Source organism: Emydura macquarii, unplaced genomic scaffold (genome assembly GCF_026122565.2).
Source record: "Emydura macquarii macquarii isolate MOO-44397 ecotype Brisbane River unplaced genomic scaffold, CSIRO-AGI_Emac_v2 contig_1477, whole genome shotgun sequence".
Taxonomy (NCBI): domain Eukaryota; kingdom Metazoa; phylum Chordata; order Testudines; family Chelidae; genus Emydura; species Emydura macquarii.
The window spans coordinates 20207310-20223304 of record NW_027131614.1 but is presented as its reverse complement, the minus strand read 5'-3'; the positions used below and the strand labels follow the sequence as shown (position 1 = coordinate 20223304).

The window sequence follows — 15995 nt, the reverse complement described above, 5'->3', positions numbered from 1 at the left end:
TTCATGGCCCCCTTATGTCACCAGAGGTGCAAACTGGCCAGAGCCAGAATCTGGCCCTTCATCTTAATTCCTGTGATGGTTGAAACTACACAGTATAATTAGCCTAAGTCCAGATGTTGCAATAACATCTGCTAGCCCAGAACCTTGCAACTATGGGGAGCCCCGCTGATTTTAGTAGGACGTGGCACACGCTGTGAGATCTGCCCTAGCAGAACCCGACTTCAGGATTGGACTCTAAGTGATTTAAACAAAGGATAATTGTCATTGCTGTTACAGGTGCAATTACATAACCTGTACTCTGGAGAACAGTTTTCTCTCCCTGCCCACCGATGGCTGGCGCAGGACCAGGATGATGGTGAAATCTGTCGGGAGCTTCCTGTTTTGCGACGGGGCCAGCCTGTTCTTCCAGGTATGCAAAATAACACATCAGGCAATTCACGTCACAAACTGCCACCTGGAGAATTCAACTGATTGTTTTTCATCGATTACCTATTACTGTTTAACAGCTGCAATGCTTTTTCTTTGTTCTTTTTCCTTGTGGAGGCTGGGCACGTGCAGTCCCCAAGCTTAAGGTGTAACAGGGAGAGGGCCTGCAATGTCTATGATCACATGTCTTGCATTTCATAACTCCTTTAAACTGAGGCTCATCTTACTGAGGTTTTACAGACAGAAGCAGCTCTGTTTACTTTCCATCTGGAGACACAAACAATGGTGAATAAAACCTCACAAGGTTTTTGTTTGTGTTTTTCCTTATAAAAAAGATCAGGAAACAAAAAAATGTAACTATTATGATGCCATCATGTGCAAGTCATACCACAAACATTACTAGGAGCATCATGGGAATTGCAATTTTGTTAACATGTCGTGTATTTAACTAATAATTCCCATTTTCTTTCCTTTTCCGTTACCTGGGGGCATGGCATAGAGCACACTCAAACACTGCTGTTTTAATGGGTGTGTGCAGCAAAACTAAACAATACTTTAAAATGTTCATGAGTTTAAGTGGATCTGCGGCAGACTCCAGAATAGACTGGGGGAGTAGGAGATGCGTGAAATGGAGGGCCAGGAGTCCTGAAGGTGGCACGTTGAGGGAGGCAGTGGACTGGGACAGATATGGGCTGGGAATAGAGGACTGGATGGTATGTAGCTGTGCTACCTGTGTTATTTATGTTGAGCTAAGGTGGAGGAGGAGACAGAGAGGCATGAAAAAGGCATTTAGCGTGGGACCCTAACAATAATATTTAAGCTTAATCAGAGGCCCTGGGTTTTTTTGCCTTCCTCTGCAGCATGGGGCATGGGTCGTTTACTGGTGGGTTCTCTGTATCTTGAAGTCTTTAAACCATGATTTGGGGACTTCAATAACTCAGTCATTGACTAAGGGTCTATTACAGGAGTGGGTGGATGAGGTTCTGTGGTCTGCATTGTGCAGGAGGTCAGACTAGATGATCATAAGGGTCCCTTCTGACCTTAAAGTCTAGGAGTCTATATCCGCCCTTGAGGTGAAAGAAAAGTCCTTTCTATCTCTTTGCTGTATAGCTGGTAGTCATCACCCGCTCAGGCAGTACTATGTAAAAAGGCTAGCCAGCATTAATCACAGTGCTCCAGGATCCAGAGCCGGCACAACCATGGTTCCACCTACATACACTAGATGCTTGCTGGAGAGAAACACCAAAAGGTTTGCTGACTAACCCATAAAATAGGTATGACCATTGTTGCTCTTAAATCCACTCTCCCCAATGCCACAGAGGCATTATGCCTGCTTGTTCTTCTAAAAGACATGCTGTCGTTCAAACAGGAATTAATTTAGGGAGGTCCTGTGGCCTGTGTTATACAGGAGGTCTGTGATACAGTGCACTAGACCCCCGAGTCCCCTGCTGGAGGCCTCAGAGTCCTGCCACACCCATCCCAAGAAAGGAGCAGTGGAGCTAAGTCCTCCGAGCGGCCTAGAGAGATTGTGCAGGAAGCAGTCAATCAGGGGAGGCTGCAAAAGGTTAGCCAATCAGGGCCCAGGAGGGCCATATAAAAGGAACTGCAGCGGTAGAGACAAGCAGATAATTGCTGGAGTCAGAGGAACATGGATGGTGTTCTTGGCTGGCCAAAGGGAACTGCATAACTGCAGAAAACTTAGTGCTGGCAGGGACCAGGAGAGTGATAATGAGCTCCTGGCTGGCTGCTGGGCCTGAACACAGAAGAGCCCTGAGCTAAGGGTGAAGCATTGGCGAAGGCTGTAGCCATGAGGAAGAGATCCAAGGAACTGAAACCAGTTTCATTAAAGGTGGCATGTGGCTGCTATCCTTAGGGTCCTGGGCTGGGACCTGGAGTAGTGGGTGTGCCCGGGCCCCGGCCTCTATCCCTCTCCCTCCTAGACCACTGGGGAAGTAGCCTACAATCGGTCAGTGATAACCCCCCAGAAGTAGATCTGAACTGTTAAGAGGACCAGCTGGAGTCAGAAGGGCCAAGAGAGGACAAAACCATTGCCTCCAGGGAGGAAGTGCTGGGGGTTGGCCTGATACTGGGGCCGGGACTTGTTAAAGACTGCAGACGCACCTGACCATAAGAAGCGCTCATGAGAGGTGGGTGCTACACCATCACAAGGTCAGACTAGATTGTCACAGTGATTCCTTCTGGCTTTATAATCTATTAATCTGTTGCACAGACATAATGTCTTTGGGGACCCCTACTTAGACTATACTCCTTTCCCCCGCGCATCCCAATATTATTAGAGTGGGGGGAAGTGATGGAACATAACAAGCAAAATAATCATGATTAATTTAACAATAAAAAATAACATACCACTAAACAGGCTAAATTCCTCCCCCACAACTCAACCCTCTTCTCTTCCTCCCTGACCCTAACAATTTCAGATTCTATGACCATAACCCTTCTGTCCCAGTTTTCATCCCTTCTCTCCAGATACATGAGCAGTTCATTCATGAACCAAATAAATTATAGATATCTTGGTTATCAAATAATCTTTATCTTGTTATGCCTCGAAGCCTAGCAGCACACTTAAAATACCATCTCATGTTTCATCCTATGGTTGGCAATTTTTTCTTCTTTTCAAAACAGAGGGTGTGAAGAGCTTCTAAACACTTCTACAAAGCCCAGTAAAAGAGAGGTCATGCTGAAGATCTCTGGTTTCTGCTTTAACTAAAAAACTGTAAGGCACGTCAACTGTCTTCTGACCAGGAGTATTTTTCTGCTTCAGATAGTGAGGAGATAGAGATAGCGCAGGCTTTTCACTGCACTGGTTTGATAACACCGAAGAAGTAAAGAGAAGTGAATTCAGTATGAAAGTAAGAGGATCAGGGGGTGCTCTTAAACCTGATACTCTGAGTGAAAATAGGGTTGAGGCACTAGCTGTTGTAATGGTTCTTTGTAATCATAAAAATAAATATATTGGTTACATAAAACCCATGTAATCTGTTTTTAAAAGTACAACAACAGACTTTCTGGGCCTGACTTTCAGAGAAGCTGAGCACCTTCAGTTATCATTGACTTCACTTGGACTTGTGAATGCTCAGCACCTCTGAAATTCAGGTACTATTTTAATCTTACGTTGAATGCATTTTGCATACATTATGGGCCCAGCTGGCAGCATGCCCTATAGTTAAGGTTGCCTGACACTTCCCATTATAACAGCCTGATTCATAATCTCCTTCCCAGTTTCCCTGCTGCTCTGGGGAAGTAATAAACTGTGTCAGGTCAATACCTGCAGTAGTGTATGCTGCCTCATATACCTTCTCCCTCCTCAGCTGCCCACTTGTAGAAGGTGGGGAAAATGTAGTGACTCTGTGGAGCTGGCTTACCTAGGTTTTTGCTCCACTCTGCTGCCTAAGGGGTGCCTTTTGCAGCCTTACTCCCTTGCACCTCTGGGTCATGATTTGTCCCTGAATGGGACAGAGAGCAACAGAACCTTCATTCCCCTCATATATCTGGTTGGCCTCAGGAACTATCAGCAGTGCCATCAGGGGACTATCCTATCTAATTCCCTTCCCCGGGTTCCTGAACCCAATCAACTGCTGCTCAGACCTTCCTGAGGAAATGAAGTCCCATTGGGTTGGCTGAGTGCTGAGAAAAGCTTGGGAAATAAGGCTCCCTCTCCCCATTGTTACATTTGGAATGAAGAGAAAGCAGCAATCCCAACATGTTTGAGCGGTGTCCATTCAGAAGCAGAAGGGCATGAATGCTGTTGTACTTCAACAGTAGTGGAATCCTGAATATCTCTCATGAACGCTGGGCTCATTTTCAGCCCCCTGCATCGAGGAGGCAGGCAGCATCAAACTATTTACTAGCACCAGATCTGCTGCTGGGGGAAACCAATCATTACTTGTTATCTATATTGCACTAACACCTTAGGGTATGTCTACACGGCAAAGAAAAACCCACAATGCTGAGTCTCAGAGCCCTGTGCCTGAGCCCAAACATCTACATGGCCGTTTTTAGCCCTGCAGCCCAAGCCCAGAGTCATCTGACCTGGGTTGTGAGACTTGGCATTGCGGGTTTTTTATTGCAGTGTAGACATATGCTTAGAGGCCTCAGTCAGGTACATGACCCTGTTGTATTAGGAGCTGTACAAATGTAAGGTTCCAGCTGAGAAGAGCTTACAATCTTCAAATGGCAAAAGAAGTTTGTGTCTTCCCAATCAAAGCATTAGAGGGGTAGATTGCAGAATGTTCAAATTCATATGCAGTGCATGTGCGCGTACTCCTTCCCCTCCCCTCAATAGCATCTTCCCTTATAGCTGTGGCACTTCTTTGGCCTTTCTTTTATATTTAATCTTATGTTTGAATTATCTGGGTTTTTAATGTCTCTGGATTTTTTTCTTCATATTTATAGCTACATAAATATAACCCATAAATTATTGTTCCCAATCTTAAGTACCATTTAATAATGTTTTGCCTGGAAGTTTTTTTTTATGTCATATTACACATTTTGTATTAGAAACCCAAAGAGGTTACAGTTTTAATTTATAGCCCTTCCCTTCCCTCCCAAACTCACAAAATGATTAAAGAAGATTCCTCATCAAATGCAATAATGGAATAATCTACTATTATTATTGAATGAAGCATTGAAATATTAAGGCAATGAAGAATGCTTTGATGCTGGAAAGTTAAGACAATGGTGCTAGATTTTATTTTTGAACCAGTGCTTTTGAAGGGTTGATGGCTACTATCTGGCATATTTGTAGTCTGACTGTTTATGTTGACACTGATCTTGGATTTACTTTGTTTACTTTTCTGCTTTATAATGACTACAAGTGGTGCTGTAGGACACACATATACTGTTGTGCACTTAGAGCCGATCCTCAATTTGCATTCGCCACTAGAAATACCAACCTGGAGAAAACAGCATGCACACAAAATTAAAACAAGTTTTGTGTAACATTTTACTTAATACTGAATGGAATTTTTTCTGTGCTGAAAGGTACAAGATAGCTGATCTTGATAGAGATGTATTTGGATTGTATAGTCGCTCCGCTTTGCAACTGGATGTTGCTACAACTATAGTAGAGTTTGTAATGTAAAAGCCTTTCTTCTTTTACTGACAGTGACTGTATATGAGGTGCATGTGATAACAGGAGAGCTGTGGAATGCCGGAACAGAAGCTGATGTCTATATTTCGATCCATGGAGAAGAAGGCGATACAGGATCCAGACAGCTACTTAGGTCAAAGAACCCTAGGAAATTTCTAAAAGGACAAGTGAGTGACAAGAAGCAAACTTCCCAATCTGTTTGTCTGTCTTTTCTAGCTCTCTACTTTGTGAGAGGCTGTTACAGGCCAAGGTAGGAGTTACACCAGCAAAGATCATTAGTAGACTGCAAAATTCATAGAAAATCTGCACAATTAAACCAAAATAATTTTTTAAAAATATTTACATTAACATTTTGGGGAAATTATAATCCATAATAATTACTGTGTTGATAAAGTGCATACTCTTTTTTAAAATTCCTTAATTATTTTGAATAATATATGGAGAGAAGAAATACCTTAAATAGAATACATATTTTACTATATTTTAATATTATATTAAATTTGCAATTTGTTTTGTTAACTAAACTTTGGGTTAGTTTCTGCTCACCTCACTTTAATAATTGCATTGATTTGAATAGGATTCTACATAAGCAAAGTGATCAGGATTAGCTCTTTAATCAATTACTGTTCCTGGAAACCAGCTTTGCTTGTCTGCTTTGACATTATCATACATTATTTCATGGAGTATATGGGGATGCTCATACTTCATAGAAGGGTTTCACAGGTTTTATACAGTACATTTTATGGGTCCCATTGGATGAGGAGTTCTTGTTTTACGTATATAATTGCTCTTTTCTTGGCTGGTTGCAGACTGACATGTTCCCACTTGAAGCTGTGCACCTTGGAAATTTGTACAAGATTGTGATAGGACACAATGGACTTGGATCAGGTCAGAAATCTCTACATATAGTTACTGAACACTGACCACAGATTTCTGAAGTATTTCTATGAAATTAGAGTAGGTATTTGTAAAATATTCAGATGAAATAGTGTGAACAAGGTATTTTATGGAGGGAGGCAAAGGGTTCCAAGAATACCAGTCATTAAAATGAAAAGGCGACATTTTGTTACCATCACATATTCCAAATAATCTTCCTTAACCACTATTATAGTCTAAATAATTGTATTAGAAAGTTACTTTTAAAAAGAGTACTGAACATTATAGTTCTGTCATTCCCCTTTGAAAAATTGCATTTGTTTGTCTCTTCTGCACTTTGAGGTATTGACTATTTCATTGGACAGTCTATATTCCTTATGTCTTCCGGAGATGGGCATCGCTGTAAATGACATTTATTAGCATCATTATTATTTAAATTGAAGTAGTGCCTGAAAGTCCCAACCAGGGATTTGAGGTGCGTTGTGCTGGGCGCTGTACACACAGTTGATGGAAATATGGGCTATGAACCAAATTGCCTATGATCACGAGACTTGGATTTATTTGATCCTGAACACCAAACACTGTGGTAAATCAATGTTGGACAGTCTGGGCCATAGAGTAGTGTCTTGTACAGGTGCAGGCAGTAATATAGTTAACTTTCCCTCTCCCTTCCCTCCCTTCTCCACTTCCCAAATGTGTACAAGATATTACTTGTTGCTAGATCACCCCACATTGATCCACTTGTGGAGGACATCCCAATCCCACTCCATATGGAAGTGGAGAAGTGGCACTTCTGTCACAGTCTCTCTTCTTCATTGGCCCTGCACAGGGGCCCCTGAACTGGAACTCAGCAAGTAGAGAGGTTGGTGACTTTTTGGGAGAGAAAGGGGTGGAGCAGGTTAGATGAGAAGTCTCTTTCCACAGTACTATTCCCTGCTTTGCTCCTGGATTTTCAAATGGCAATCCAGGAAGGTCATGACTGGGAGCTGTGATATTTTACTCTGGGTCCCTTCAGAGGTTTTTACTAAACTTCTGGGAAAGGATCCAGTTAATGAATAAATGGATCTTAATGAACCCAGGCTGTCAACAGGAAGGGAGATCAGCAGAGAATAGCTTCCCAGCAATTCCTTTTCCTATGGATAAGATAACCTAAGAACCACAGGTTAGAAGGGAAAATGGCTCAAGAAAAAGCCTCTGTGGGGAAGTCCTTGAGTTTTCCACTCCTCCAGATGACCTCCTATGGGTTTTTCAGTGGCAACCTCCTATCTTAAGAAACCACACCATCATTACTATTTGTTCATCAGTTTGTATTACAGTATGTCAAGAGACCCCAGCTTAGATCAACCCCATTGCATTATGCCCTGTACAAAAACATGGTGTGACATTCCCTGCCCAAGAGAGCTTGTAATACAAAAAAGTGGGGGACAAAGGAAGTGTCTCCAGACCTATTGGATGCAGTCTTGCAGTCCTGATTCTCGGTTATTATAAGACTTCCTTATTATATTATTATTCCTTATTATAATCACTTCCTCTAAGCAATTGTTTGTTTAATTAATCATTTGGATGGTTGTTCATGGCAGGTTTGAATGTATCTTAAAATCTCCATTTTTGCATGAGCTCCATTCTTATCAATTCCTCCTCCGCAATAGCATCTCTCAGGCAGATGCCCAATATCCTCTGACATTTCTTCACATGATAACATGGGTCTCTGTAGTGGAGTCCTGCAATGATAAAGCAGCAGTGTGCTAAGATCAGTAGTGTCAAACAATCAATTTTCTTCACTTTGCTTTGTGTCAGTCAGTACAGTTCCTTGGAATTGCTGGCATTGTAGCCCATTAACCAGCCAGAGAGACTGGTTAATGATTAAACTGTCATCTTCCTGGGCTTCTCTCACAATGTTTATTCATCAAGTGAATTTTGCACCATTTAGTGCCATGGACCTGTGAAGGCTGGATAGTACCTTTGCTGGCAATAATTAATGTTTTAAAAATTGGAGGCAGTGTTATTGCCAAATTGTATCCAAAACATGGATATGGTCAGCTTTATTGATAATGTGATCAAAATATCGAAGAATTAAAAAGACTCAGAAAATATCTTCCCAAATACATAAATGAATTGCTTTAAATGAGAGGGATAAGGAGCTGTGCTAGCCTGCAACAATCCACTTTTAACACCTCTGGTGCTTCTAGCATACCTTACTAAAGGTGGGCTTTTTAAAGTGAATCTTTCTTTCCTTACAACAGATAGGACTGTGATGAGGTGGTCTGTCCCCTTAAGGGTAGTGGTGCCTGGGGTCAGCCTACCTCCATCATGTAGATTGGCCCTTTAGGATTTTGGGAAGTCTGGTATGTAAGGACCTAGGAGATATAGGCAGAGAGGAAGTGGTCCTGGGAATAAGTAGTGTTTGGGAGGAAATCCTGTTACTGTTTCTTTAAGGGCCCAGGACCAGGAATCAAATAAAGCAGGCAGGGCAAGGCTTCCCTTTCTCCCAGTCAATTGGGATGAGCTTTAGGAAGGGGAACCACATATGTTCTGCCTCCTCCCTAATAGCAAGAGAAAGCCTGACTGTTGACCCCAAGGACTAATTGGGGAAAAGAGGCTAGCTGAAGGAGAAGCTGGCTAAGCAGGACCTGCGGGACCTAAGTTACAACCCCAGCTTCAAGAGAGGAGCTGGCTGGGGAATCCTGTCTTGAGGGAGTGACTGTTTGAAGCTCCCAGCTCTTAGAAGGGTGCTTGAGGTGGGGTGGGGGTAGGGGTGGGGGCAGGATCCTGAACAGGGGCAAGAAAAATCTGCCAAGATTCTTCTATGGATCCAGAGAGTGTATGAACTTGAGTGACTAAAATGTGAGTTACACTTTGTAGAAAGAATTAATAAACCGGACCCCCCAGGAAGGGAGTATGTGCTTTGACCTAACCTGGTCTGGGTAATTAACTGCAAGAGTCTGAGTGGGAGCTATGAGCAGTACACAGGCAGGCTTATGAGGGGTTGCTCTGAAGGCAATCAACCCATGGACAAGGACCCTAATGTAATTACAGGAAAATGATGAGTATAGTTATGTGTCAGGGAGTGAATCTTTGCACAGTGCTGATATTCTATTAATTTGGGTTTGAAGTTACTGGGTCTGATTCTGATCTGCCTTAAACTGGTTTGACACTGATATAGCTCTGCAAAGTCACTGGAGTTACCCCTGATTTAGGGTTGTGAAACTTAATTTGGAATCTGGCCAAGTGTGTGTGTGTGTTTTCATTTTAGGAGGTTCTTTATTTTTAATTTGTTCTTAGGAAATGGATGGTTTCTGGAGAAGATTGTAGTGAAGGATCCTGTCACAGATCGGGATTATTCTTTTCCATGTCACAGGTTGGTGGCATTTTCAAATGGGTTATGTTGTAATAACAACTGGTTGTTCATGGCTTCTCTTCTGAGACTTCCAGTCCAAGTGATTTATGGGGTGCATGTCCCATGAAAAGTGAATTGAGGTGATCCAACTCCTTTTACATACACTACCAAACATCTATGCGATGGTAACAACTTCTGGTCACTTCAGATCTGTGATGCATTTAACCACTGACTGAGCATTGAAAAGTTCTATATAAGGTGTCAACACCCCATACCTGCTAAAACCTTCAGGAACTTCAGGCCTGCCCACTCTGATGCTTTGGATCTGACGTCAGCTGCTCCATTTCTCCCTATATCCAAGGCAATGCTTTTCAGTTGAGTGGGTTGCTCTCTCTCTAAGGGTAATTCTGCACCATTGACAATATCAGTGAGAGCTTTGGCATTTACTTTAGTGTACACAGGATCAGGCCTTAGGTTCTTGTGATGTGGCCATCACTGGGGTGTAACTGAGCAGCTGGTCCTTCCCCTATCCACCCCAAACCTGTCACTGAGCAGCAGCAGAACTTGAAGCAATCTCAATTTCCTTGCTGCTTCCCCTGTGGTCTCTTCTGCTCCGATTCTGCTACTCCATTGCTCATTTCTAATTGTATCCACTATAAATTAATTAAAAAATGGCTTATGGAAAATTATATGAATAAAAATCAGTACAAATCTTAGGAGTTGGTGAAGTCAGTCATGTATGAATCCAGCTACACCTTGCCAATGGCACCTCAATTCTGTGTCCTCCTTTCAATTCTACAAGTGAATAAATAACTGCCTAAGATAGCTCTGAGTGAGTGACGTGCACCCTGGAATTGATTTATGTGTGAGCATGGGCTTTCTGCCCATCAGATACAGCACCTTGTCTTTGCATGACCTAATTTTGATTCAGTATTGTAGGTGAGATGAACAGCTACAGAGAGATCTTGAAGTACAACGCTAGTTTCATAAATAATTCAGGGACTGTTCAAATCTGTTTTGCACAGAAAAATACTGTGTGTGGTTGTAGGGCCTGATTCATCTCTCACTGACATCACTTTACAATGGTTCATCTCCTTTGATTTTAATCGTGAACTCTAATTTATGCAGCATCAGAGAAGAGAATAAAACCTTTTTATTGGTAATGATGCTGTTTACATCTGTCTGGTTTGGGGGTGGGGAGGATGGTGTCGCCTGGTAGTGCTTTGCTTTGCTTTGCTTCACACGAGGGGGTTTTAGGAGTATGTACAGCTGGGCCCCTCCAGCAACCTTTTTGGGGCAGAGAGTGTGGCCAATGGATCTGCTATTACTGATCTCTTTACTAGTTGAGATGGCCAGGTAGTCAGGCTGGCTTGGGCTTCTAGGCCCTGATCAAGAAAAACACTTGTATAAAACACATGTATAATTTTAAAAAAGTAAGCAGTTCAACTGAAGTCAATGGAAACTGTCAGCTGCTTAAAGTTAAGCATGTGCTTAAGTGCTTTGTTGGTTCAGAGCTCCAATGCACAAACTATTAAAATACAATGTGTAAACATTGTGACAAAAATATCGGTGGGTTTGAGACTGGTGGGTTTGAGCTACATAATCATAATGGGTTCCGTTTTTCTCCAAAGGTGGCTAGATCACGGGGAGGACAATGGCAAAATTGTAAGAGAACTAAATGTCGCTGACACCACCACCTTCTCTGCAAGTAAGCATAAAACAGTGCAGCAGAGAGTCCATTGTCATTGTGACTGTGTCAAAGAACAGCCAAGATACTGTGTAAACTAATCACATTCTATCTCTATCTCTGCAGGCCAAGAGCTGGAACTCAAGAGAGAGGAAAACGTAAAGGCTTTTTCTCTTTTAAAAAATTGATTTGACAGTATACAAAGTCTGTCCTAGGGAAAATCAGGACAATAGTTTTTCTGTATGTTAAGTTTTCTTCCTGTATCTTCTCAAAGGTTCTTTTCTTCCTCCTTTTAAACATATAACTAGTGGGTTGCTGAAAGATGGAAGTTTCAGAAAGGCAACACGCTTCAGTTCTACAGCAGGCTCACCCGTGGTTTCATACGCCTCAGTCCAGATGGCACCGTTGATGCACTTGGTGACAAGAAGGACAAATATGGTAAAACATTTGTCAGGTGGTATGTGTGGGTGAACAGCGTGAGGATGGAGGGCATCATCAGATCATTGCAGGTTTCATGTATAAGATTCAAAATTAATTCTAACAGGAGCAAAGAATGGTAACCATGAATGTTCTTACTTTTGAAAGCATTTCAAACTATTAATGGTAAAAACCACATGGCTTTGTTGTAAAAGAACATCTCACAATGGCTTCCCATTATTAAACAGAATCTAATTCTCACGTACTGGTTTAATGATCCAGAATGCAAACCTCCATGATAAGGGTGGTAAAATCTTCTCAACAATTGGGGCAGATACTGTTCCAGCTACCAGCTCCAAATCACACACTGAGCTTCAACCAACTCACTCCCATTCAAGCCTCAGCTCTATCTGTCAAGAAGTAGCATGTAGTGTGTTATAAGGGTTAGACAAAATGAGGCTCAGAGCTTGTTGTCGTCTGCATTATGGCGGTGTAACCCAAAGTGTCTCAGGTCTTTCCCGAGTGGCCTCACCTATACTCTGAATAGAACAGGTGATAGAACAGAACCTTGCAGAATGTACTTGAGAGAGCCTTCAAGGCAGTGAGCAAATTCCCAAAAAGTCCCTCTGGAAGTGTCTGAGAAATTGGGGCAGAAAAAAACCAAAATGAATCACTCTTCAAGTAACTCTTCTCTATGCAGGAGAGTCCACAAATAGATCAGTAAAATCTGATAGGCATGGAATATGGGTTTCACTTCATTTTTGTAAATATCCCTTGTTAGTTATCATGGGTGCTCTTTGAGTTCAATTATTCAGTGACTCAGAGTGTTGAATCAGTCAAATCTCTAAGTATTGGCTCTAATTTCAGAGCATTCCAAGTGTCTAAAAGAAGTTACCCAGTATGAGAGCATCCTGGAAATCCTACAGGGAGCTTCATTTATTATCACAAACTGTGAACTACTGGGTAAATCCCCCAAAACAAAACTCCCTACATGAACCAGGTTTCATAGTTTGCACTGAGGCAACAAGCAAATATGTTCAATTTTTAACACTCTGGCTTTGACTGATGGATTGTTTGATTCAGTTCCACATGACACCACAGTTCATCGATTTGCATGAAGAATCCAAATTTACACTGCTGTCTGCTTCACTGTGGACGGCAGCATCTGCATATATTTTCCTTTATGTGTATATGTGGACTTCTTCACAATAGTTTTTAAACACATAAACACATTAAATTTACATCACTTTCTGTACATTTAAATTTACAGATTAGAAGTAGAATCATCATGCAAGTCATGTTTTAATTTTCAGTGAGTAGTATTCTCAGTCTGTGTATAATTGTGCAGGTACCACAACTGCACACACAGTTACTGCAGATGTCCATATAAATGGAGTACACAACTAACACAATCTGCACACATTTCTTGGCATAAAAACAGGGTCTCTACCCCTGAAAATTTTTCTTTAACATTTGTTTGGGTTTAATACAAGTACATTATTTTACCAGGCAGTGAGAATAGCTCTGTACAACAGGAGTTGGTGTGAAACTTGTGGCTTAATTTTTCATTTTGGGCCACTGTTCCTTGTGCTGGCAGTTAGGAATGAAGAAACACCATATACATATTTTTCATAGTAAGAAACTTTAGTGGAAACTACATGGGCTGAAACTTTCCTGACTTTCAAATGTTGGTGGGACCACAAGGAACAATTTATTAATAACTTGGGACCAGATCCTCAGTTGGTGTAAATCAGGATAGCTCCAATGCTTCTGAAGGAGCAGTGCAATTTACACTAGCTGAAGATTTGGCCCAGGAATTGTTAATTTCCCAGAAATTTTTATCCCTAACTGGAAGCAATTAGAGAAATGACATTGTGACTATTTTTTTTTTAACTGTGATTTGATTCTGGCACGCTAGAACACTGACAGCATGCAAGATGCTCCTATGTGTAAGACAATTACCTTGAATTTAGATGATCTAGTTAGAACAATAGTTTAAATAGGCGTACAGTGCATGCAGCCTTGCTTCATTGAATGAGCATACAGAATTTTTAACTACGAAACAGCAGGTTGCAACAGATCTATTTTATTAAGAATGGAACAAAATTAGTCAATAGATAAAATTGATGGGCCAGATTCTGCCACTCTGACTAGTTCTGAGTAGTACCTTACACTGCCAAATGGCCCATTAGAGGGATAAACAAGGCCTATGGGAGAGAAATGGCACTTAGTGGAATTACACCAGAGATGAGTTTGATTCACTGTATATATTGATATCTGGGGGAGCTGCATGCATTTAGGGAGAGTACAGTGTTATTTATGTATTTATTTATAATGTGGTCATGCCTAGAGGCCCCAGGTAGGGGTCAAGGCTCCATTGTGCAGCACTGTACATCATACTCTAAGAAGCACAGCCCAGAGCTCTCACCCCCAGAAGGGAAGGGATAAGGTGGCTATCAATCACCCTTCACCCTCCTGATCCTGGGTTGCTCCTGGGACTGGAAAGGCCCCTGGCATAACATGGCCCTGGGGGCCTGTCTGAGTTATGGCAGCCTCCCTGGGATGCCTGGAATCTCTGTAGTGCTGTGTGCTGCATCATGCCCCCAGACCTACTCCAGCACATCCCTATGCTGGGAATTGCCTTCCACATTTCCTGTGCTGGGGGAATCTTCCCCCTTATATAGACGGGGCTATGTTGCTCAAGTCCTTTTACCAGGTGTACAGGTGACAGACTTGGGGTGAGAATCTCTCCCTAAGTATGTGATGAGACACAACAGGAAGCTACCTTGTGTTCACCTATTGGCAAGACTATTATGATAAGTATAACAAAGAAACAACTGTCACTACTAACGCAGTAAGCACTTCACTGCCTAACCATTATCAAGTGTTTTGGAGGGATCATGGAAGAGTTAAGTTAAATGTTAAGAATATGGAAGTTTAAAGTCATGATGCAAAATTTGTTTTTACAAAGAATAAATACAAATAGATAGGGAGATAGATTATTATTTATTTTAGGATTTTATACTGTTGCCCTTCCCTCATCTGCATGTCTTCCACATAAGATCAATTAACTGTAGTGAGGCTTCTAGTACACTTCATGAACGCCCTGACTCCCTTTTTGGGTATTGGGATGGGGTTATTATTTTGGGTTGATATTTTATAAATAACAAATCTTCTCTGACCAAGAGATTTTTGCTCTTTGCTGATCGCTCTCAGGGTTCCCTTTCATCCCATGCCTGAGAGGCAGTGAGCAGTGACTTTATGAGCTTCCCCAAATGAATGTTGATCAGAGTTCAAATTTTGCCTCTGCTCTAATTAAGACATTTTTAATTCCGCCTCTTCCCTGCTACATAATGTCTTTGCAAAATCAGAAGTCACTTGTTGCTATTAGATGTAAAAATTAGTTTGCATTCGATTATGGCTTTTACCATTTTTTCTACCACAAATTCTTTAGGTCTTTTTGATGTGACTGTCAAAAGAGGAAATGTACATGTATTTAAGAGTCATCAGATGCCACATCTTGCCCTCGCTCTTGACAATGGCTATGTCACTGCAAAGGTATGAAATTGCTTTGTTTTTAATCGTTTGATGGTATTTATTATTATTATTTATTAAATATAATGCAGATTTTGTTCTCTTGTGTTCGAATAAGTAGCAGGTACTTCCAATCAGAAATGAGGCCAAGCTGCAAAACCAAAATCTAAAGTTTGAACTTGCCAAAGTTCGGGAGAGTTTGGATTCTGCTTGGAGCCCATCTACTTCTAAATTTATATTTACTCTTCCCTTCTGTATCTCACTTAATATGTTCAATGGTCATTGAGAAGGATTTGGTTTATGCAGCCTGGAACATTATGAGCTGTGCTTTCATTGTTTATACCAACTAGTCAAATGTTGACAACATATCTGGTGTGCCCTGACATCTCCTCTCTTTGGAAAGTTATCAGTGCCAAGGGCTAATTTTAAAAATTCATTTATTTCCCTATCACTTTTTGTAACTAACCTGCTTTTCAAAGGCTTGTTGCAATTAATGTTCCAAGCCTAACTTGATTCCTGCTCTTTCATCCCCCTCCTCAAAGGTAGATTTTGTCTGTTTTTACGTGCTTGCTTGTGTGCACGTTTTCCTGACCGCAAACTTCTTGGAA

At 41.6% G+C, this 15995-nt stretch overlaps 1 protein-coding gene across 1 annotated transcript in view; it reads left to right on the top strand.

The window, feature by feature from the left end:
• The window catches only part of RP1 (RP1 axonemal microtubule associated), a 307648-nt gene that overhangs the window by 89745 nt on the left and 201908 nt on the right, over positions 1–15995 (top strand). The window contains exons 6-13 of the mRNA XM_067553867.1: positions 277–409; positions 5552–5703; positions 6346–6424; positions 9695–9770; positions 11381–11457; positions 11563–11594; positions 11745–11874; positions 15308–15411. Coding sequence (XP_067409968.1) covers positions 277–409; positions 5552–5703; positions 6346–6424; positions 9695–9770; positions 11381–11457; positions 11563–11594; positions 11745–11874; positions 15308–15411 — 783 coding nt within the window. The remainder of the gene's footprint in view (positions 1–276; positions 410–5551; positions 5704–6345; positions 6425–9694; positions 9771–11380; positions 11458–11562; positions 11595–11744; positions 11875–15307; positions 15412–15995) is intronic.